At 39.0% G+C, this 24,637-nt stretch overlaps 1 protein-coding gene across 1 annotated transcript; it reads left to right on the top strand.

The window, feature by feature from the left end:
• Positions 1-8,334: 8,334 nt before the first annotated feature.
• On the top strand, positions 8,335-22,808 carry PSMA1 (proteasome 20S subunit alpha 1). The gene is made up of 10 exons (XM_007497041.2): positions 8,335-9,871; positions 11,707-11,751; positions 11,997-12,098; positions 12,235-12,338; positions 17,863-17,951; positions 19,030-19,100; positions 20,064-20,193; positions 20,841-20,920; positions 21,960-22,070; positions 22,446-22,808. Exons 1-10 carry the CDS (start codon positions 9,869-9,871, stop codon positions 22,500-22,502), a joined length of 792 nt encoding a protein of 263 aa, XP_007497103.1. The 5' UTR covers positions 8,335-9,868; the 3' UTR covers positions 22,503-22,808.
• The last annotated feature ends 1,829 nt before the right edge of the window (positions 22,809-24,637 follow it).

Here is a 24,637-nt window from a genome sequence, read left to right as displayed (position 1 = left end):
TACAAAGTAAACGGTTTGTTGTAATCTGGGATGCCTAGAGCAGGGGCAGACAGGATAGCCTGTTTTAGATCTGATAGAGCTGATAGGTGTTCTGGCTCTAATTTCAGGGACCAAATCCCTTGTTAGTGCTATAAGGGGTTTAGTAATTTCCCCATAGCAAGGAATCCATTGTCTACAAAACTCTGTTGCTCCCAAAATTGCTCTCAACTGTTTCTTAGTGGTAGGAGCACTTAAATTTTGAATATTCTCAATTCGTTTGGGAGAAATAAAGCAGGCATTTGCAGTCAGGATGAATCCCAAATAGTCTACTTTAGGGAGGCACTACTGAACCTTATCCTTTGAGATTTTATGCCCTCTTTTGTGCAATTCCTAAAGAAGGTGTTTACTATCTTCTTGGCATGCTTCTGCATCTGTTGAAGCCAATAGTAGATCATCTACATATTTGATTAATTTGCTGTTTTTAAATTTTATATTATCTGTATCTTGGCTCAAAATTTGTACAAATAAACTCAGTCTGTCTACAAAACCTTGTGGCAGATGACTCCGGGAGTACTTATGGCCCTGCCAGGTGAAAGCAAAGATATGCCTGGAGTTCTCATGTATGGGTATGGAAAAAAAAGCTGAGCACAAGTCTACTACTGTAATGTATGTAGCTGTGCTAGGAATAGAAGAAATAATAGTATTGATGTTGGAAACTACAGAGTTTCTCTTTATAACATGATTGTTCATAGCCCTCAAATCCTGTACGAATCTATAGAGGTGCTTGCCATCAGCCCCCCCCCTTTTTTTTGTTTTTTTTTAACGGGCAGGATGGGCGTGTTGTATTCAGATTTACAAGGGATTATTATTACCTGTTTAATTAATGAGTTAATAACTGGAGTAATACCCTCTACTGCTTCCTTTGAGAGAGGATACTGAGGAATAGAAGGAGGTAGGCTAGATTTAGTTTTTATCTGCACAGGAACAGACAACTTAAGTAAGCCTACATTAGAAGAAAATGTGGCCCAAAGAGACTCCGGTACACCTTCAGGTATTAAAAAGGTGGGATGCTCTTTTCCCTCCTGACTCTCTGAGAGAATTACAGGAAGTAAATTTAAAGATTCCTCAGGTACTTCCAATGATAAGGAACCATCTGGGGAGCAAGTTATTGTGGCTCTGAGTTTGCATAGAAGGTCCCTCCCCAGCAAATTTAAAGGGGAGTCAGGCATCAAAAGGAAGGAATGTTGTACCTCTAGGGGTCCTACAGACACCATTCTAGGGGAAAGCTTTTAACCCTTTGGGTGTTCCTGACACTCCCATTACATTCTCTGAGCCAACAGAATAACAATGTAAATCAGGTATACTTTTTAATACAGACCTGGAAACTCCAGTATCTAAAAGACAATCATAGTAGGTGTTACCCACCTTCAAGGTAACATGGGGTTCATTAGTATAGGGGGGACAGTGGATAGGGACAATGGGTAGTAGGACATCAGGGTCCAGAAAATCAAAGGTTGTATCCTCTGATTCCTGTGCCCCAGCCCACCCCCCCCCCGGACACCTTCATTGTGTTTGGGAAGTTCCTTGGGCATCCCCCTGAAGGGCATTAGCACCCTGAGTATTTTTTGGACGAGCACTACTTAATTTATATTACTGTGGAGTCATTTGGTTTGAGTTATCATTTTCCCAATATCTATTCCTATAGTCATCATTCCTAAAGTTGTGGTTTCCATTGTCATTATAGTTATTTCTATAATTATCACTTCTGTAGTTGTTATTAAACTGTGTGTTCCTTCTGATAATATTGAGAAAAGTTCTACACTCTATCATTTTGTGGCCCTTCTTCTCACAGAAGTGGCAGGTACTGGATTGATAATTAAGATTTCTGGAGAGGGGCAAGTGTCATTGGTTGATTATCATGCCCACTTTCTGTTTTAGCCATCTTATCTTTTAAACATCTCAATTCTTTCTTTATTTCCTCTATGACATCATTATTTTCTTCCTCCTTTTCTTTGTTTCCCTTTAAAACATATATAGCTGTTTTCTACAATTCTTCAAGGTCCATCTCTGGCCATCTTGGACAATGTGTTCTAAAATAATCCCTAATCACTTTGCAAGAGTTATTGACAAAGAACCTTCTAATTTGTCTTAAGATATTTTCTTTAGATAGGTCAAAATCCAGGTATCTACCCCCAAACTCGATTATTCTATCCATGAATCTGGAGGGTGTTTCTTCCTCATTTTGCTTAATTTTTTCAAATTCTGTCCACTTATCTGTACTGTCTGCACATTCTCTCATTGCCATTAGGATGGCCTCTCTACAACGGTATAGTTGTAAATAATCCTCAGGGTTGTTATAGTCCCATTTGGAATCCTGAGATGGCCAATGTGCTGCATTGCACCCCCAGGGTTTTGTTGACATGAGAAATTATTTTATTTTTCTCACATTCAGTTAAAAAAGCCTGTAGCAAGTTTTCAATGTCTTTGTAAGACGGATTATACTGAAAAAAATATGTCTGTCATCTTTTTTGTTACCAGAAAGGGATCTTGTTCATATGTGGGAACATTTCATGTAAATTCATTTATTTCCTGGGGAGAAAATGGTATATTGTGCCTTAAAGTCATCACATCCCTGTTCCATCCTATTTCAGGTACTTCTCTTAGAGGAAAAAGGCCTCTAGTTGAATTTGATACCTGTGGGTCACTTCGACTAAGACGAGTTTCTCTAGAAGGACAAGACCTCCTTTGAGCTGGAATTTGGTTTTGTGTAGGAGAAGGAACATGAGAAACTGGGATTGCAGGGGAAGGATTTTGGGGATTAAATTCAGCCAAGATTTGCTGACCATGAGAGACCCAGTCTGTTAGCTGAGCTATAGGGAAGGTGTTTTCCATCTCTATTTCGGGGAAGGAAATTTCTTCATTCAAAGGTTCAGAAACAGGTCTGTTTCTGGTAGGGTGGATGTTTGCCAATTGATCCTGTAAGAAACATTTTAAATCATCTAATTGGGCTTGCATTTTATCCTCAATTTTTTTTTTATTTTAGCATCTCTAAACACAGTATTGAGGAGTACAAAAATGACATTACCTATTAATATAAAAAAGTGGAGGTATGCTATATTCCTCAATGTCCTTAATTCTTCAACTGCCATGTAAATGTCAAAGAATGTAGTATTCATTTATATATATATATATATATATATATATATATTTATATATATATTTGTAATTATTTTTCTAGCAGTCTTCACAAAACACATGGGGAGCAAGACAAAGCCAAAATTTTCTACAGTTTTTCCCCACTCCTAATCTAGGCAGTTGTTCCCTAAGGGAAAGGAGATTTAGAAACAGCTCTCCCAGCCAGGACCTTAGGGCCTGTTGCTAAGATTTAAAACAACTGTGTTCTATCTAATTTAAAGAGAGAGGGAGAAAAGAGAAAAAAAAATAAATCCAAATTAACTTACCTTTACAGCTGATCAAAATAAGCTATAAAAAGGGATAGTTACAGTAGAAAAAAGGTTTAGGAAAGTTAAGAAGATTGAGGGTATTTCGTCACAACCAACGTGATCAACCAAAACTGTGAGGATATATTTTAGCATTGTGACTTAAATCTAAATTTTAATGGTTGCCAGGGGAATTCCCAAATAATAAAAATACCCAAGTCAGCTGGAAATTTTATGGTGATTTAATTGATATAGTGGAGAAGAATAAGGAGAAGGGAGAAGGAAAGGGTGAAGGATTCCTCCCCCCGCCTGGCTGGTACAGGGCGAGAAGATTAGAAGATCTAGAAAGTAAGGGTTTGGAGTGTGAAGGAAGAAGTAATCAACCTGAACTCCAAAAGGGGCTCAGCTGAGATACCTGAACCTGAATCAGGTCAAGGTCAAAACTCACCACCAAAATCCAGACAAATAACTCCACTCCCAAGATGTCGGAACACCTAGCACGCTGCCAGCCAGAGTCACCTCTCCAGGGAAAAAGGAAGAGACAGGAAGTGATGTGCCTTATATAGACGTTTTTATATCACTTTTCTGCATCTCATCTGTACCAATGATAGCTTAGCTATACTTAGGACAGCCCATGGGTCTGTCAGCTGTTTTCTGCACATGTCTGTTGCCTTTTTTCCCAGATACTTAATCTTGAGTATGGTGCAGGTATCCTGACCTTGTTAAACTGAGTAGGGTGGAGAAATGTGGACTTCCCAAGACCTGATTCTGCTATTCCAAGTTACTGATCAGGAAATAGCTAAATCAAATTCTTCTAAAGAATGGTCTGATTAAGGTGGAATAGTTCTAAAATTCACACTATGCACTGGGACATAATAGGTCCTGGAAATATAGAGACAGACACAGACAGAAAGATAGATGATAGACAGATAGATAGATAGATAGATAGATAGATAGATAGATAGATAGATACACATATGCATTGTACAGATAGATATATATGTACAGATTTATGTGACTATATACACGCAGAATAGATACAAAGAACTAAATATACAAAGTAGCTAAAAAAAGTGGCAGTTGGAGGAATGGAGGGATGAGGAAAGGCCTCATGTAGAAGAATTCTGTGAGGTGGGGGTAAAAAGAATAAATTTCAGGCTTATGAGCTAGACTCTCCGAGGAATAGAGAATCAAGTGTGGCTGGATCTGAGTTCCAGTAGATGAATAATATATGCCCTGGAAGGAGAATCTACCAGTCAACTTGCCAGGCAGGCACTGTTCTAAGTACTGGGGATATGGAGGGTGGCAAAATCACAGTTCCTGTCCTAAAGAAATTCACATTCTAATGAGATGGCAATACAAAAACAACTAAGTACATATAAGACATAAAGAGAATAAATAGATGGAAGATGATCTCATTGGAAAGGAACTAGTATGAGGAGTTGGGGAGAACCAGGAAAAGACTCTCAGAAAGAAAGTTCTGAATGTTCTGAAGGAAACCAGGGAAGTTGGTAGGCAGTAGTAATAGGGAAGAGAACTCCAGACACAGGGGGACAGTCAGTGAAATCCATAATCAGGAGCTGGAGTGCTATAGCGAGGAACAGAAAGGAAATGAATGCTATTGAATTGTAAAATTTGCATGAAGAAGAAAATTATAAAAACAAAGTCTAGAAAGATAGGAAGTGTCCAGTTTGTGAAGGGCTTTAACTACCAGTGAGTTTTATATTTGATCCTGGAGGAAAATAAAAAGCTGCTGAAGTTTATTAAGTAAGGCAGTGATATAATCAGATTGGCATTTTAGGAAAGTCATGCTGGCAACTGAGTGGAAGATGGATTGGAATGGAGAAATCCTCAAGGAAGGGAGACCAATCAGAAAGCTATTTATTTTTATAATCTATGCATTTGATGATGATAGCCTATATCAGGGCTATGACAAAATGAATGCAGAGAAGCATTTGGATAGCAGAGATTCTATAAAAATTCTAACCTGCTCATTAGAAATATTAACTTGGAAGTTGTATAGAGGATGAATTAGAGTAGGAAGAGGCTTAGCATAGAAAGACCAATTAATATGCTGCTATATTCTAAATGAGAGATGATGAAGATTTAAGGTAATAGCTGTCAGTAGATAATGGGTCAGATGCAAGAGATGTGAAAGTAGAAAGAGCAAAATTTGGTTATATGATTAGATATATATGGTGAAAGGGAGTGGGAAGTCAAGGAAAATTCTAAAGTTACAAACCTGGGAGATTGGAAGAATGGTGGTCCCTTTGAAAGAATTAGAGAATATTGAAGGTGAGTGGTTTGGAGGGAAATATAATGGATTCTTTTGTAAAAAAATACTCGAATACAGGACTACAATCCCCACGAGCCTTTGCTCCACTTCCCCAGAATGCCTTGTAATCTCACCTGGGCCGAGATCGAGAAGGTATTTAAGCTGATTCCAAGGCTTTTGAGGGGGCTCTCTCTTGGCTCTTTTTGGACTTCCGTTTTGGAGCAGGCGCGTCTCTTGCGTGATGTGAGGTTATTTTGTCTAGGCCTCTGGCCTAGGCACATGTTTCTTACTTGTATATTCTTTAATCTTTAACCTTTAATAAACCTCTAAAAAATATAATACTTCTTACAGAGAGAAACTAATTTCTACCTGCCTCAGATGCCTCAGTCTCCCCGTCTCCCCTAAATTTTAACTGTTACACTTTTAGGGAAATTTTGAGTCTAAGATTGTCTTGGGGACATCCACTTTGAAACTTCTAATAGGGAATTAGTGATGACTAAAGCTCAAGGAAGAGGCTAACAGACAGCTAAATAGATCTGTGAGTTATTTGTATGAACATAATTAAGCCCACGGGAGGTAATAAAGTCCCTGAGAGAGTATAAGGAGAGAAAAGGACCCAGGATAGAACTTGGGGAGCATCTACAAATAGAAGTCATAATATGAGTAAGAAGATTGAAAAAGGAACAGTTAGGTAAGAGAACTAGGAGAGAACAGTGTCATAAAAGCCCCAAATGGGAGAGAGTCTAAGAAGAAAAGGTGGTCAGAAGTGTCTAAGTCAGAATATAGATCTAGAAGGATGAGGACTGATCTGGCAATTAAGTGATTGTTGGTAATTTTGGAAAGAGAAGTTTCAGTTGAGTGATAAGCTCTTAAGCCAAACTTCAAAGGGTTGAATAAGAGAAGTAGTAGAAGCAATAATCCTAAATCATTTTTCCTAGTTTGACTGAGAAAAGATAAAATATAGGATCAAAACAGGATGAATACTGAGCTCTAGTAAAGTATTGTTTGTTTGTTTTTTAGAATGTGAGAGATCTGGACATATTTGAAAGTAAAAGGGACACATTTACAAGAGCTGACCACATTGAGAAGGACTACATCATTAAGAGAAGGTTTGAAATATCTTGAGATAAAGAATCAATTAAAGAGTAAATAAAAGAAATCAAGTTGAATAACACAAATTTATAATAAACTCAAACAGTAGTTTTGTAACTTTCTTTTTTAGCATATAACTAGAAATAAAGGAGGTAGAAGATGGGAGGAATCCAGGCCTGAAGTTTGGTAAGGAATAAATGGTAATAGGACATAGATCTGGGAGATAAGAATAGAGGGCAGCATAGAGATGAACAGACTAACAGGGTTGTTATTGGAAAAAGAGAAAAGTGAAGTCAGAATAGAGTAATACTCCTTAAAATTATTAAATGGTAGAGGCATTAAAGGTGGGTGACAAATCCTTGCCCGTACTGACAGGCAAGCTCAATTCATTGTCCATCTACCTATATATAATCCACTTGGTATTTCATATGTGACTAGTTGGACAAAATTCAAGTGATTATGGATCTCATCTAGGAGGTTCAGAAATGCTCTGGGCATTGATGCAAACAGTACAATGTCATCCACAAACAAGGGTTTCTGGAGAAGTTCCCCATCTATGGGAAATCCCTTTTGACTCGGTCTTTCTGTTGGATCTCCACAGCAATACTAAATTTCTCTGCCTTGTCAGATAATAATGATCAGAAGGCAGTTTTTCAAAAACTCATGAATAAATTTGAGCACATGAGCACAGCCTGATTAGAAAAGAACTTCTAAAGTTCTAAACTATTGAATCAAATGCTTTTCTTAAGTTTGTTTTTTAAAACTTTACCTTCCATCTTAGAATCAATATTAGGTATTTGTTCAAAAACAGAAGAAAAGTTAGAGCTAGGGAATGGGGGTTAAGTGACTTGCCGAGGGTCACACAGCTAGGAAATGTTTGAGGCCACTAAAAGTTATCATTGACTGATGTCAACTTGAAAAAACACAAAACCACTATAGTAGTCAGAAAACTAAATCTTTAATCAGGATAAGAGACAAGTTCTTAAATTCAGCCGCCAACCAGTCAAGCACTAAATACCACACAGAGCCGAAGTTCTGGGACTCTAGGAACAATGTCTCTGGGAGAATGTACCACCAAAGATGATTCTCCAAAGAGTAACAGAACTTGGGGGTCTTATATACCTTTTGGGGGAACAAAAGGCTGGAAAATATGATTGATTAGCTCTATAATAGATACTGGGAACCCAGGAGCCCAAGGCTTGACTGACAGGAAGAGAAAGATGCTTTACACTATAGACAAAAAGATGTTTCCAGCCCAAGGCTGGACTACAGGGGAGTGGTCTTTGATTAATGGGGATAAACTTCTAAGACAAAAAGGATACCCAAGGCTTGATTGCCTATTAATCTTATCTAAACTGTAATAATTAAGTACCTCAAAGTCAATATTGTTCAGTGGGTGGGTGAGTCCAGAGAAGGGGTTTAAGATCTGTCAGGTTGGTTGCGTTGGTCAGGTCAGGTCAGGGGCTTTATCCTAAGGCAAGTTCCTAGAGGACTAGGGACAAACTTGGATTTTCAAAAAAACACTTTTAACACCAATTATCTCTTTCTTTTCTTTTCTTTTCTTTCTTTTTTTTACCCTTACCTTCAGTCTTAGTTTCAATTCTAAGACAGAAGAAAAGGAAGGGCTGGGCATTGGGGGTTAAGTGACTTGCCCAAAGTCATTCAGCTAGGAAATATCTGACAACAGATTTAAACCTAGGACCTTCTATTTCTAGGCTTGGTTCTCAATCCACTGAGCTATAGAGCTGCCCCACCACCCCCCACATGCCTTTTTATCATTAATAAGTAATAATCACAGTAAGATTTTAGTCAAATGTGCAATAGTAAAGATATCAACTTAAGTCAACCAGCATTAAGTCAACCAGAGCCTACTATGTGCCAGACACTAGGCTAACAAGCAAGGCAGAAACAGTCCCTGCTTTCAAGTTTACAATCTAAGGAGAAGAGATATGATCTACTTTGGAGTAATTTTTTTTAAATTTGCCTGATTTCTTTTGATATCTTTATCAAGGTTGTCTTCTCTGTGAGCCTGGGAGTTTCACAGGGACAGTTTTTGCCTTTCTCTATGTCTCTAGAAGTTAGCATTATGTCTGAGATTCAGTCACACTTAATAAATGCTTAGTGACTGACTCTAGATGCCCAAATATATCAACAGTATATATTCATTTATTTATCCTCTGGTTCTATGATTTCATCACTGTAAAGAATACATTTTAGAAATACTATCCACCCAGTGTTGAGCTTTGGGAATTTATCTGTCACTTATACTCTTGGAACTAAGGAGCCAAATAACCTGCCCAAGGCAAAACTCATATGTGGCAGACAGGACTTGATCCTAGGTTTTCCTTATTCATCAGGCAATGTTTCCAATCTATATTTGTGTGCACAATACATAATAGTGGTTCCCAATATTAAACTGTATTACATCCATGATAAGCATAACATATAATTATTCTATTTCATTGAATTAAATATGTTAAAAATTGCTGCCATTTCTATGGCACTCTAAGGTTTATTAAAAGGCATGGCATTTATCTCCAAGTACATATGTATGAACATATGTACAAGCATACCTCATCTCTCAAGATACAAAACTCTCCTGGTGCCCTGGAACATTGTTCAATCTTTCCCACTATTTCATTGGGAATGTAGACTTGGGAGGAGGCCCCTGGCTCATCTAGTCCTCCCTCCTTTGACAGATGGGAAAGGTGATTTCTGCACTTGCTTACAGTCCCAGGTCCCGGCCTCTCGGGCCTCCTGGGCCCGGATGGAGTCCTCAGGGAACCCTGGGGGTTGGGCCCTGTACAGGGCTTCAGGCAGAGGATACTCTTGGAAGAGGTCCCGGCGAAAGTGCAGAGATTTCCCGCCCAGTCCGAGTCTTGATCTCGTTCCTGCTGCAGGGAAGTTGAAGGGGAGGGCGGGGGAAAGCGATGGAGTCGATCGATGTCTCTCGCCTAGATTGCTCTTGCCTGCGCCGCCGTCGCCCCGCCCCGCAGACTCGCTCTGTCGTGCGCCGAGCTGCAGCTGCCTCGCCTGGTCCCGCCGCTCCTAAGGAAGTCTCCGCTCCGCCGGCGCCGCCGAGATGGTATGTCCCGGAGAGCGCCGCGGGGATGAGTGGAGGGTCCTTGGAGGGAGGCTATTCGAGCCCGAGCCGGCAAAGCCGCCCTGCGAGGCTGGGGCGAGCCGGCGGGCGTGGGCAGGCAGGGCGCCTCGGCCTGGTAGGGAGGCCGTGATTCAGCACGCCCGGCCCTGGCCTCGGCCTGGGCGCCCGCGGCCTGCGGCTGCCCGCCCTCGACCTGCTCTCCTTCCCCAAGGGCCTCGCCGACGCTAGCGCGGACGGAATTCCGGGGTGTCCCCGCGCCCCCCCCCCATCCCGGGCCGTGCGCTTCCCATCCCCCTACAGATCACCCTGCTTTACAGGCCAGCCACCTTCCTACCCCTTCACCACCACCCCCCGCCTTTCCCTCTTTGACAGACGGAGAAACCGAGACCCAGATAGGGGAAGGTCAGAGTCCCTTGTAAGCGCCCTCAGCATCTCCGGTCCCTTGGGCCAGCACGGAATGCCGGACAGAAATATCCTTTTGGGGACCCCACCTCCTTCCCTCCCAAATGAGATAATCATTGTTAAGTCTAGGAGGCACCCAGGAAAACACAATAGAAACGTTAGCTGGTATTATCATCATCATAAAGAAACAGACCGGAAAGATAAATGATTATCCCACTGCGACCGGGCAGAGTTATTAGTGGCCGACCCCCACCCACACACACCCCCTACTACTGCCTCATACTCTTTCCCTCCCCCTCTTGGTTGCAGTTCTTTTTGTTCTCTACACGAAGATCTACCTTTATGCCCTCACTGCTTCCCTCCCTCTGGGACCCCTGAAAGCTTCTGATACCGCCATAAGGGATCTTGGTAGAGAGGGGTGACCCCAGACCCCTGGGTTGATCTCTGCTGCTGTTGTCTTTATCCTTCTTTTCCATCCACATGACCTTCTGACCTTCTGAAAACTTAAGAATTGATGCCCTTACTAGGCAGCATTCTCAAATTAGATTCCACCCCTTGCATGTTCTTTCCAACACTCAGCTCTTTTGTCCAGTTTTGTTTTTCCAATGGTTCTGAGAGTCAGAATCGAGCCTACTTTTTCCTCCACTTCTCCTTTGGCCTGGGTGGGTGGAGTACCCATAAAAGCAGCTTCAGATTTAAAGTTAGGGTACCTGGGCTCAAATATACAAGTTATCTCCCATGCCTGAAACCTTGAGCAGAGTACATCCTCTGTGTCCTGCTTCCTATCTAAAAGCAATAGGAATGAACTAGGCAGATAAGAACCCTTCCGACTCTGAGTGCTCTGAACCTGTTGTTCTGTTAAATGAGTAAGGTTAGGATATTGAAATTTGAAAAAGGATATGTGTCAACAAGACTAATATGGAAATTGTGTTTTACTTGACACGAATAATTGATATCATTGCCTGCATTCTCAATGGGTGGGGGAGGAATTGGGAGAAACAAAAATTTTTTAAATGAATGCTAAAAAAAATTTAGATGTTGGGAAATAATTAATGAAGTAAATAAATAAGTTTAATGAATGTTAACAATAGTTCAGGAGCAGCTAGGTCCTGGCTTGGTGGATTGAGAGCCAGGCCTAGAGATTGGGTTCAAATTTGGCCTCAGACACTTCCTAGCTAGGTGACCCTGGGGAGAAAGTCAATTAACCACCCCTCTCCCTCCCCACCCCACCCCTGCCTAGCCCTTACTGTTCTTCTGCCCTGGAACCTATACACGGTTTTGATTCTAAGACTGAAGGTAATGGCTTAAAAAAATAGTTCACTATTTAGAAAAAGAAAGGCTATGTGTTGTCTGTTCAATGGCTAGAATTTGCAATAATGCCCTTTTTACTTATGCAGTTTTTCCTTTGCTTTCAGTTTCGTAACCAGTATGACAATGATGTCACTGTTTGGAGCCCTCAGGTAAAAAAAAAAACTATCTTTTCACTTGACAGTATCTCAGCAGTACATTAAGAATACATCTAATAAGATTTAGTCAGTCATATGGTATAATATTATTGAGCAAGTGGAAGATGATGGATTTCTGGAACTTCATATTTATTACTAAAATAAAAGTTAAAAGAGCTAATTCATCTGTAAAATAATACATTAATTTTACATTACAGAGCTATGCTTTCTAAATAGCCCTTTTTATATCTCTTCTTTAGGGCAGAATTCATCAAATAGAATATGCAATGGAAGCTGTCAAACAAGGCTCAGCTACTGTGGGCCTGAAATCAAAAACCCATGCTGTACTGGTTGCTTTGAAGGTAAGTAAAATAGAAAATCAAATTTTTAGTATAAATATTTTACATTTTAAAAAACTACTACAACTTCATATTTCTCTGCAAAATAAGCCACAAAAGGCTAAAACTTATTTTCTTTTTATTTTCTCTATATTTGTAGAGGGCCCAGTCAGAACTGGCTGCTCATCAGAAAAAAATTCTACACGTTGACAACCATATTGGAATTTCAATTGCTGGCCTTACAGCTGATGCAAGGCTCTTGTGGTGAGTATAGAATATTATTTTGGGCTACTTCTGTGCTAGAATAATATCTCATTTCTAAAATTGTGTCGCTTTCAGTTTGTCCAAGTGATATTTGGATTGACACTTGAGTTTTTGCACAATATCTGATGTTCTTATTTAACTACTCTGGATATGGAAGCAGCTTACTGGAATATTGAGCACAGCTCTGTAAGCTGCTACAGAGTTGTGCCTAGATCAGAGGTGTTCCACACTGACCATCTACTGCCTGAATCAGATTCAGCTGTAATCAGGAAGGAGAAATCATGTTGAAAGCCACAGGGATCTTTTTCTGTTTGAGTTTGATACCACAACACTAGATGATGCTTCCAGCTCAAAATCCTACAATTTTATGGTCTTTTGAAAGGAGTATAACTATACCTGAGAAATCTTGGGCAGGCACTAAGAGGAGCATTGGGGAAAGACCAGAGTTCAAATTCAACTTGAGACATTTACCAGCTTTGAGGCCCTGGGCAAGTTATTTAATCCTTGTTTGCCTAAGGTTTGTCATCCTAATAATAGTAACTGCCTCCAGGGCTGCCCTGAGGATCCAGTGAGACCGTCTTTGTGAAGTGTTCAGCCCTAGGCAGTCTCAGTTTCCTCTTTGTAATACATGGATAATAATAGCAGCTGCCTTATAAGGTCTTAATAAGAATTAAATAAGATGATGTGTGTAAAGCACTTTTAAAGTTCAATGTCTTTACTAGGCATTATACACCTGGGCTAGAATGTCTACCCCTTTCCTTCCCCCCCCATAGTCAATAGCTTTGAGCAAGAATTCAACAAGGGTTTTTTTTTTAACCCTTACCTTAGAATCAATGCTGTATATTGGTTCCAAGGCAGAAAAGCAGTAAGGGCTAGGTAATCCCAGTTAAGTGATTTGCCCTACACAATTAGGAAGTACTTGAGGTCATATTTGAATCCAGGACTTCCCAGTTTCTAGGCCTGATTCTCTCCAGCTGCCCTTCAACAAGGATTTTGAAACACCTACCAATACTCTCTCTCTCTCTCTCTCTCTCTCTCTCTCTCTCTCTCTCTCTCTCTCTCTCTCTCTCTCTCTCTCTCTCTCTCTCTCTCTCGCGTGCGCGCGCGCACATTTTTCTGTTCTGGGTACAAAATCATTTCTGGGGGAAAGGCACAAATCTTAAAGGACTTTTCTTTAACTGTAGAACAAGAATTCCAGAGGGTACAATGGAAGCTTAAGATACAATGGGATGAGGATATGGAAGGGAGGGAGCTTACCTGAATAGGTAAATATGTGGGGTCAGTGAATCATGAGGATTCTTAGTAGAGCCATAAAGCAGTAAGTCTTTATACCCTTCACAGACATGATGCTTATCCATCCACCAGCAAGAAGTAGAGGGGAGTGTGTATGTTTACAGTATCAGTAGATAAGTTCTTGTTCTGCTTGATGGTCAGTATAGAAGTTGATGGAATCTTGGGACCTGACTGGTTATAGAGGTAAAGGCTTTAGTAGTTTCCTAATTACATGGTAAGGCAGTTGATGTCAGCTTACAGGTGCCATAGGAGAGCAATATTAAGTCCAAAGTAATGGTAAGAGTATTTAGATATTGCTAGAGGAGAGTTTCCTCTTCTTCCAGGTCAGCTAAACAGATAATAAAAAAGTTGGATCTTGCTTGGTTGATTTTTTTTCCCCCCTTTTAACAATCCAAAGAAATATCAAAACTTACATTTTAAAAATAGAATTTCCAATATATGTTTATATTTTGCTTATGGAATATGAGTCAACAAGTAATTTTCATATGGTAATCAAGACAGAAACCCTTATTCAAATAATTACTCTTGGTAATAGAAAATTAAATAAAAGCCTCTTTGCTTTCTTCTTGGTCCAGACAGCAAGAATTTTGTCTTCAACTCTCACACACACATATACACATGCAGACATGCAGAGCAGTGTCTCAAAGGAGCACATCTTTTTATTTATCTGTTTATTTTTGTGAATAACTAGATGGATATATCTCTTAGTCTATAGTTTATTTCTTACAGCTGCAAAATTAGTCCAAATAACATTTTGAAATGTAGGGTATTCATTTGCTAGAAGTATTTTTGCACAATGCAAAATATCTCTGTTCTTTTAATAAATAAGATTTTGAGTCAGGCAAACGCTTCATTCAGTTTGATGTTAACACCAAGGGTAGAATTGTGAGAGAGAATGGTTATCTTCAAAAGAGTAAAGTTGCTTTCCAAATATCCTTGGCTTCCCTTAAATTCATGGACAACATATCCATGAGAGATCATCACATAAACCCTTCTGATGCATGTGTGTGTATCAGTAAACATTGTTATATATAATTTCTATTTTGAAATATTTGTTTTGTCACCTGCTAAAATAGCAGTTCTTAGAGCAACATACTGTATAATTCAGATAGTATTCTTGAATGCAAGAGAATCTAATGCTTTCATGTTTCAAAAGTTGCTCCCTACTTTTTCTGGGTTTAAATCAGAGAAGTCTTTTTAATCTTTGTGAGTTTTAGAGTACTTGGATTCTAGTTCTGGAGACTTTGTTCATATCGTTTTTAACTTATTCACCTTCCCACAACTAAGTTTGACCATTTTTAGTCTGTCCTTATGCAGTGTCCTTTAGTATGTCCTTATACTTTTCCTAGATGTTAAAATTTGAATTTTAATCCAATCTCTTATGATTTATCTAAAATCATATAACTGTTTAGTAACATGTGGTATTAGAAATAAGGACTCCTGACTCAGTCTAGTTTTTTTTTTCTACCATATTGTTGCTTAGTTGATTTTTTTCAGTTGCTTTCTTCTGTTACTCCTTTGTTAAGGTGCAGGAGCTAGATCTCTACATATAAAGCAGATATTCTGTGGTTTCCTACAAAGATAGAATAGTAGTGTCATCTGTTTTTCTTCTGGTTCCCATGTTTTTGCTGATGTCCAGTGTTTTCTTGGCCAGGGGCCCTGTCCTAGCTAAATTTTTTTTCAATTCTTGGCCTGGCAGGCAGCAATCAAATATGTGTGCTTTATCTTGGTCAGAATAGCACCTTGAGCTCATTCCTAACGGGAACTATCAGCAATGGTCCTTCAGTGCCTTTCCTTCCTCAATTGTAATTTTATTAGTATAACTTGTCATATTTTTTCTAAGCATTTTACCTTGCAGCTTCTCCTAGTGAAGCTTATCTTCCATTTGTCTGCCCATTCACATATCCTCATGAGATCTTCCTATAGTTTGTTTGGTAAAATTCTTGCAAATATTTATTTAAGATCTTCTAGCATACTGCTATATGCTAGTCTCTGTGGCTTGGTATTTCACTACTAGGAGACCTCAACTTTAGCTGCACATTTAGAAAATTCACTATATACTTTATTTTTCTGAATTTTTTTTAATGAAAATTAAAAATAAATTTAACCCCAACACTAATCCCTGGATTAGGTAATCCTGCTTTTATCACCCTTTGGAGTGGAGAAGTACTTTTGTATCTCTTGGTTTCCTAAACCATTCTTTCCCCAACAAAATATTTGTCCCCAATACCATAGCTCCTTAATTCACTGTAGATTTTTATTCATCATCTGATCATGCAACATTTTGTATTTCTCTTTTTCTTATTCTAATTTGTAACATATTTATCTGTGTACTTGTTGTTCCTCCTACTAATTTAACTGAAATCCTTTGAGTGCACAAGATCATCCCTATTTTCTGTGCCTTCATACCTCTCACAGTAACCAGCTGAGGGTACATTGTGTGTCCCAGGCCCTCAATCAGCATTGTCTCTGTGTTGCATATTTGTTGACTCTATATTGTTTACTAGATACCTACCAGCAAAAAGCCCCTACCAAGAACTGAGGATACAAACAGTTCCTACCCTCAGAAAACTTATAAGTGAATATAAAAGATACACCAGGTTGTGAAATATTGGGGTTGGAAGACAGCATGAGCAAAGGCCTCAAGGAATAATGACTTTCAGCTAAGTTTTGATGAGCACTAAGCATCCCAAAAGCAGAGGCCAGGAAGGAAAGCATTATGGGTCCACAGGCAAGAGAGAAGAAGGAATACTTGCTGTAAACCAGAAACATCAGTGGGCCCATTTGGAATGTGGCCTTGTGAGTGAGAGGGAGTGATATGAAATTAGTCTAGAAAGACACATTCTCATCAAACTGTGAGGGCCTTTAAAGACCCAACAGAGGACTTTGTATCTGTTCCTAGAAGCAATAGGAAGCTACTGGAAATTTTTAAGAAGAGTAAACATGGTCAGACCTGGATGTTAGTTTGGCATTTTTTGGAACATAGCTAAGAGATGGAAGCTATTGAAGATAGAGATCAGCCAGGAGAGTGTTGTGGTAGTCTAGAAAAGATGATGAAAGCCTGAATCAGTCTGAAGAAAGCTGGGGATAGGTGTGTAAGATGTCATGGAGATAGAACTGATGAGACTTGGCAACTGTTTACACTTGGGGGTTGTAGAAGAACAAAGAATCAAAAGTGACTTCTGTATTTTGGATCTTCTGAGTGATGCCTCAACAGAAAATAGAGAAATTGGGAAGAAAGAGGGTTTGTAGGGAAAAGTGATAGCCATTTTTTAATTAGATAGAAGAGATTTAGAACTGGAAGTGGCCTTAGAGGTGAAGTCATTAACTAAGTAGGATCTGAAATGGGATTAGAACCCAGGTATTTCTTACTGCCTAACTACATTAACATGTTGAATCTGAGCCTCATTCTGAAGACACAGCTGGTTGATGTGGTACTAGAGCTCAGAAAAGAAACAGGCTTGATGAGTCATCAACAAAGAGATGATACTTGAATTCATAGGAAGTAGTGAGATCACCAAAGGAGTGTAGAATTGAAGGTAACAGACCCAGGAGAGAACTTTGGGCATGGCACACAGGTGATGACCCAGCAAAGCCTATTGAGAATGAGAGTCAGCATGGCAGGAGGAAAACCATGAGAGTTTTTGTCCTATTAAAAAAACTAAGCACATCAGTCAGAGATGATTTTTCCCTTTCAAAAATCATTTTGCCTTTCTCTCAAACAAGGTATTTGTTTAATTATTATCAGACACAGCAATGGATTCTTCCATATATCCCCTAACATTCTTCTTTTGGATAGGAGTGACAGAAATAGCCATTCCTCTGCCACATTCTGGCTGATCATTTTATAGTTTCCTGTTTTAGTTCTCTTAGAACTCTTGGGATGGAGATAGGTCTAGAATAGGAGTTCTTAACCTTGTATTATGTCATGGACCACTCCATCAGTCTGGTGAAATCAGTGGACTTTTTCTTAAAATAATGGTTTTAAGTCATTGACCAAAATGTCAAAGGTCATTTAGAGGTTAGTGAAAATAAAGTTAAAGATATAATCTTTATTTGATCTAATAATTCTGACCTATTGTCTTCAAAAGGCAATGTGGGAAAAGAATCTCTCTGATTCCTGTGAATGTCTGAAAAGAATCCCCCAAAGTCGAGTAAAATTAAACTAATGTAATAACCTAAAGAAACTGTCTTGTGATCTAAGATTCTAGTTTTATTGGTTGTTTTCTAGCAACTTCATGCGCCAAGAGTGCCTGGATTCCAGATTTGTGTTTGACAGACCTCTTCCAGTGTCTCGCCTAGTGTCTCTGATTGGAAGCAGTATCTTTTTATGTTAATAGCTATGGGTATGAACATGAAGGGTAATGTACAGTAGATTGTAAATGGGTTTAAAGCTAGAGATTTGGTTGCCTTATTACTGAAAGCAACTAATGTTCCCTAGAATCCTATGAATCCTGTTTTGGGAAGCCACTGATCCTGCAGCCATGTGGAAATTAGAGATTTTAGATCCCAACAGATCATCCCAAATAGTGGATAACATCCCTACTTCCTGAAAACAAAGACATCTTACCATGTAATGGAATTTAATGGCATCCTGTGTAAGAAAAGCATGTTCTTAGGGAATGTGTGCTTAATTTTATTGAAGACTCCAAAATATTGAATTTTGGTCTAAAGAGAGGACTTAGACCAGTGATGGCAAACCTTTTAGAGACCTTCTGCTATGCCCTGCCACCCCCCACACTCCCCACTGAGTGCCATGTCTCATCTTCTCTTCCCTCCTCCTCCTCCCCCAATTCCAGACAAGAAGGAGGAAGCGCTCTCATTGGGCTGCTAGGTAGAGGGGCGGGTGAAGTGAGGAATGTCCTCAGGTTCATGGAGATGGGGAGAAGAACAGCTCTGTCCCGAGTCTCTCTGCCTTTGTAGTAATGAATTCTGGTGGGCAAAGGTTGTGTGTGCTCTCTGGCACACATGCCATAGGTTTGCCACCATGGACTTAGACCATTGTGTTTTATTGAACAAAAAGAGTGATTTCAGGGGCAGCTGGGTAGCTCAGTGGATTGAGATCCAGGCCTATAGATGGGAAATCCTGGGTTCAAATTTGGCCACAGATGCTTACCAGCTATATGACCCTGGGCAAGTCACTTAATGCCCATTACCTAGCCCTTACCACTCTTTTTGCCTTAGAATCAATACATAGGCAAAAGGTTTAAAGGTTAAAGTGATTTTAAAAGTTTATTCTGTCATATTAAGGGGCACTTTTGTTGTTTATTACACAAATAGTATAAAATTTTTTTAAGAACTAAGACCTAGGTGTTTCCTTAGATTAAGGAAGGCATCTCAAAAAAAAAAAATAGGCTCTGTTTTTCCATGTCAGGAAAGAGTCCTTAACTAGATTAAGAGACCCAGATACCAACACAGCGTTATGGCCGGAGACCATATGGTGTCGGACTGCTTATTGCTGGTTATGATGTAAGTACAAATTTGACATTTCTGTTGAATGAAATTAATTGTTTGTAGCTTTGTTTTTAGGAAGTGTTTTTTGTCTTATATTAACCAGAGCCAGTGTGATGTTTTGGATAGAGTACTGACTTAGAGTCAACAAGATTTGGATTCCAATCCTTCTTCCTCTTATACTCTGTGACCTTTGGACAAACCACCTTACCCCAGTGTGCCTCAGACTACTCTCTTGAACTTTTCTGTTGAGCAAGAGAGAGCAGTTCACACACCAGAAGCCCTAATGTTGCTGACAAAAGTCTCAGCCCTTTTGCATTTTCAAATGTATGGTGATCATTTACTGAGGCAAAAATGCACATTCAAACTTTTAACTAACTGAATTGTTTAGTTTAATTGATTTTTTATTAAATTGTATTTTAACCAGACAGAAATTTTGTCTGTTAATCTCTCCATTTATAGATGGAAAAAACTGAGGCTGAGACTTGCCCAAGGTCACTCTACTATTAAATGTCTGAAGTAGGATTTGAAGTTGGGCCTTCCTGACTTCCAGTCCAGTGATCTATCCTCTGCACCACAAAACAGTTTAGAATGTGTACATGTTCTGAGAGTTAGCGTTGGCAGATTGTATAGACAGACCTTTTTTACATCCTCTAAACCCTCTGATGTCAGCATGTTTTACACATAAAGCAAACACAAAGCCAGCTAAGAGTGCTAGTTGAGAGTTTGTTGTAATTAGTTCCCCTTAGAGACATTTGTGTTCTGTCAATAAATTATCATTTTCTTATTTAAGCAACATAGAATTTATTTCCATCTTAAATTACAAAAAGTAAAATTACTATATGTACTTTTTGTATTTGAGAAATTAAAAGTTTGTCAACCTCTTAGTATCACTCTATCCATCTTTATCATAAATATCATGGAATTGTTTTTCATGCATATCTAGCTTAAGTAGTTACCATGTTCCCTTCCTTTTTGCAGGATATGGGTCCTCACATCTTCCAGACTTGTCCATCTGCAAACTACTTTGACTGTCGGGCTATGTCCATTGGAGCCCGTTCGCAGTCTGCCCGTACTTACTTGGAGAGATGTATGTCCAAGTTTAGTGACTGTAAGTCATATGCTTGTTCTTTTTCAACTCCTTAATAGACTATTAAGCTATAGTCTCCTTAATGAAGGGAACAACAGGCCTTATAAAAAGGTTCCCTGTGCTTAAGGGTCCTATTGCAGATAGGACCTACCTTCCTCTTTCACTCCTTCCTTTTCCTGCCCCAGGCCTCATCTGTTCTCTACTCTACCCTGTGGCCCTTCCCAAAGGCTGAGATTCAGTTCCCACTATTAGCCAGGCCCACATTCTGATGGTAATCAGCATCTTCCCATCCACAACAATTGAGGGAGCATATATATATATATATATGAACTGAGTGGAATTAGAGAAGCAAGTCCAGGAGGCAATGCTAACTTGGCAGACTTATTTTTATGACTCAATTATCTCAACCGTTTTATGGTCTAGGACTTCAGTTTTAATATAACATAGTTAAAACAAACTGAAGAAACCATGAAGTGTTTTCTCCAGGAGACAATCCTAATCAATGTGTTTCTTTTCCTATGAAATACTTGAGACTAGTTATTGATTTGAGTGATTTATTTGACTGAAAAGTATTAAATATTTGGCAAAACATGGATTAAAAATGGCAGGCTTGGTAAATAAGTATGGCTTGTAAGGTAAAGTGAAATCATTCATTTTTCCCCATGTAGGCAATTTGAATGAGCTAGTGAAGCATGGTCTGCGTGCCTTACGGGAGACACTTCCTGCAGAGCAGGACTTAACTACAAAGGTAAACGTCACTGTTTTTCAGTTACATTTCATTAGTGTAATGGTGCAAAAATAGATATTATATCCAGGTATCCCTTCCACAAAGCGACTTTTATCCATCGAGGTTTCAATATATTGTGGGTCAGTATAAGAAATTAAATGGGAATGGGGGGGGGGGGGTGTAGAAGTCTCAGTTGACACATGAAGGCCAGCAGATGGCACACAGAAAAAGTTTAGAAACTACAGCCTATGAATAAATTAGGTACTGTAAACATCCCATAAAAGAAAAAGTGCAAATTCAGACTTCTCTGGCACGAGGGGAAGACCAAAAATATTTATGCATATTTTCCAGATTATGGGGGATATGCCCCTAACCCCCACAGTGTGGAAGGGATGCCTATATTTCTTCTAGCTTGAGAAAGGGTAACATGGCTTCCTGTTTTCTCACCATATTGTTGTGCCTTCCAGCCCCAAACTCCACCCTAATTCCTACTTAAACATTATGACCATAATTGGATAAGACATTTAACTTAACTACAAAGGCCTGGGCCTTGATTTCCCAAACTATAAAATGGATGTAAGAAATAATACTTGATGTAAGAAACAGGGGGGAAATTTTTTTTTTTAATTTGGACTTAGCTACCTGAAATTTCTTTTAGGTGATAAATAAAAAATCTTGCTCCATCTGCTAAATATTAATGATTTGAAATGTTTCCTGTGAAGTGGTTGGCAATTCATATAGGTTACTTAATATTTGGTAAAATCAGAAAAAAAATATTTAATATAGTGTGATGTTTCCAAAAAGTAACTATAAATTATCAGATTTTAAAAATAGATTTTTGTCTCATAAAACCATCCCTACACCATCCCCTTTTTTTATAATGAGACAAAAGCCCATTAAATCCAATAGAGTGGCATTCCTTCTTTTCTTAACTAGTTATATCTTGGCATGATTAGTGTAATTTATTTCAATCTCCTGATGTGGTAGTCAAGTTGATACCAGTATGAGGGGTTTTATAGCTTATACAATGTTTTGATATTGTTTAAATTCTCCTTCCCAGAATGTTTCCATTGGAATTGTTGGGAAAGACTTGGAGTTTACAATCTATGATGATGATGATGTGTCTCCATTCCTGGAAGGTCTTGAAGAAAGACCACAGAGAAAAGCACAGGTAGGCATCAGAGTTGTTTGCAAACGAGACTTTTTACCCTTCATAATCATAAGAAAATGTCCTTCTGCCCCATAAAGAAAAAAAATTTTTAACCTTTTGTAGAAATATAATCAGAAATGATAATTAAGAAATAGGTGGGTATAAATTCTGTTGTGATAGGAATGAGTTTAAAGTAGTTTCATGTAGGAATGAAAAACTACTTCCATTCATATAAAAGGGGGGGGGGTGAGAAAAAGACAGGAGGGGTGAGATCAACTTTGTAAAAATTAATTATATAGTTATAAATTTCAAAATGTGGCTTTGTTTACTGTGTGGAACTACCTGACTTAAAAGTTTTGTTGTTGACTTAAAAACATTTTTATTTTCCCCTTTCAGCCTGCTCAGCCTGCTGATGAACCTGCAGAGAAGGCTGATGAGCCAATGGAGCACTGATCTGTATAAGCCAGTCTATGTCTTTGTTAGTAAATCTAAAAAGAACACTTCTGTCCATATGCCAGTTATTATCTATGCTTTAAACCAGATGCAGAGTTACAGAATAAGATGTTCTGAGGAATCAGTCCCGGATGGATTTTTCCCAAAAACCTAACTAAAAGGTTATAACTGGGTGCATTTTCTTTAAGAGGGAAGATGTAATCATTTTCTAGAAAGTATGGGGTATCAGTACTACTGTTTTTATATGAAGAACATATTGTCTTTATGATTTTAAAGGCAACTGTGAAATAAAATTGTTTCAACTGATTGTGTTATTTTTTTTTCTTTGACAGCTTCAACAGAAATACTTTCTCACTTGCCATATCCACAGAGTTAATGTGTGTAGTTTTAATTTTCTTGAAATTTGCTGAACTGAAAGGAAAAAAGAAAACCATTACCTTCCTTCACAGCCTTCAATTGGCAGTAAGGACATAGTTGCAGATTGGAATTATCTGCAGAGGGAAGGATTACCCAGTTACTTAGGGCTGATTCTTTTAAAAATAAGTTTAAATCCTCCAAACTTGTTGATTTTAAAAAGGAATAACAAGAATATACAAACAGGTAAGTTGTAGTTTCAATAAAAAAGAGACAGCCACCTGGAAGGACCAGGAACATGTAAATGTAAAGATGAGCACATAAGTTTCAAAGCAAATTAGACAGTGTAGGAAAGAGAGGTATGGTGGGAAAGCTTTCTTGTCAGGGGGTACAGATTCTACCATTCCTCAGCACATGGATATTTAGGTAGTTTACCATTTTTTCAATATTTTAAATAACAGGGCTACTAATACTTTTGTTAGACACTGTTATGTCTTTTCCCTTGTTGACATTCTTATGCTGTCGCACCAATGTAAAAAATAGACTCAAATCCAGTACTTCAATCCCCAGAATTCCTTGCTCCACTTCCCCAGAATGCTTTGTAATATCACTGAATTCTCACCTGGGCTGAGATGGAGAAGGGGTATTTAAACCTGGTTGTGAATAGGCCCAGGGCTTTTTCCTGTTTCCGCTTGCAAGCAGACGGGGCTCTTTTCATAATGTAGGTGAGGTACATGCTTTCTTATCCTGTATTTTCTTTAATCCTTAATCTTCAATAAACCTCTAAAAACATAATACTCCTTGCAGAGAGAAACTAATTTCTACCTGCCTCAGTCTCCCCTAAATTTTAATCTTTACACCAATGAAAGAGTATGGCGTCAAAGATGTGTGTAGAATCATTATAGCAGACATTCAAGTAGCTTTATAGTTTGTGAAGGACTTCACCCACAACAACCCCAAGACAGGTGGGACTAGTTTTGGGAAATCCCATATTCGAAATTGAAGAAATAGGATTAGAGAAATGAAGCAGCTTGCTCAGGGTCATAGTTAAGAAGCATAACAGGTGTCCAGAGAATCAGGAGGCAGTTGATGCCAGGTGGGTCATATCACCACTATCTTCCCCCTCAGACTGAGAGGCATTTACCCCAGTACCCTTAGCTGAAGGGCCTTGCAAATAGCAGTGCTTTTAGCTCTGGGCCCTCTACCATCATCCTAGGCACAGTCTGTACAATGTAGCCTGGAAGCAGCTCCAGCAGGCCTTTCAGCCACTGCTACTAACAGCCCAAAAGGGAAGTTTCTGCCACAAAGTCATTGGTACTATCAAGGAGTCCAATGTCAGATACTGGTACTTTATTGGTGGAAGTTATCCTAAGGAAAAGCCATTCCCCTTTGCTTTGCAGCTGCTCCTTGAAGACCAAGGGGCCTGTTCATCTGATACGGCCTGAAGCCTTCCATGTGTGTTTTCTTCTTTAGAATGTGAACGACTTGCGCACAAGGACTGTGTAGCCATTGTTTCGCCAGCATTTAGTGCCTGGAACATAAGTGCTTAACAAATTGCAGGTTCAAACCCATATCTTAATTGTGTGCTTTCCATCATGTTACCTTATAATGGATGAAACTTAAGAAGATGAAATCTAATTTATTTTTTTATTAAATAAATCATTACCTTCTACCTTAGAATCAATACAAATATCAGTTTGAAGTCAGAAGAGCAGTATGGCCTAGGCAATGAGGGTTAAGTGACTTGCCCAGGGTCACCCAGCTAGGAAGTGTGAACTTGG

Source organism: Monodelphis domestica, chromosome 6, assembly GCF_027887165.1.
Source record: "Monodelphis domestica isolate mMonDom1 chromosome 6, mMonDom1.pri, whole genome shotgun sequence".
Classification (NCBI taxonomy): domain Eukaryota; kingdom Metazoa; phylum Chordata; class Mammalia; order Didelphimorphia; family Didelphidae; genus Monodelphis; species Monodelphis domestica.
The sequence above is the reverse complement of the archived record's forward strand: the minus strand, read 5'-3'. Positions and strand labels throughout refer to the sequence as shown.

What these genes read in the sequence shown, in the direction of transcription:
- PSMA1 (XM_007497041.2), top strand. An exon ending in CTGTACTGGTTGCTTTGAAG is followed by an intron (nt 12,099 to 12,234) that starts GTAAGTAAAATA and finishes CTATATTTGTAG; the next exon opens with AGGGCCCAGTCAGAACTGGC. An exon ending in TGCTTATTGCTGGTTATGAT is followed by an intron (nt 19,101 to 20,063) that starts GTAAGTACAAAT and finishes TCCTTTTTGCAG; the next exon opens with GATATGGGTCCTCACATCTT.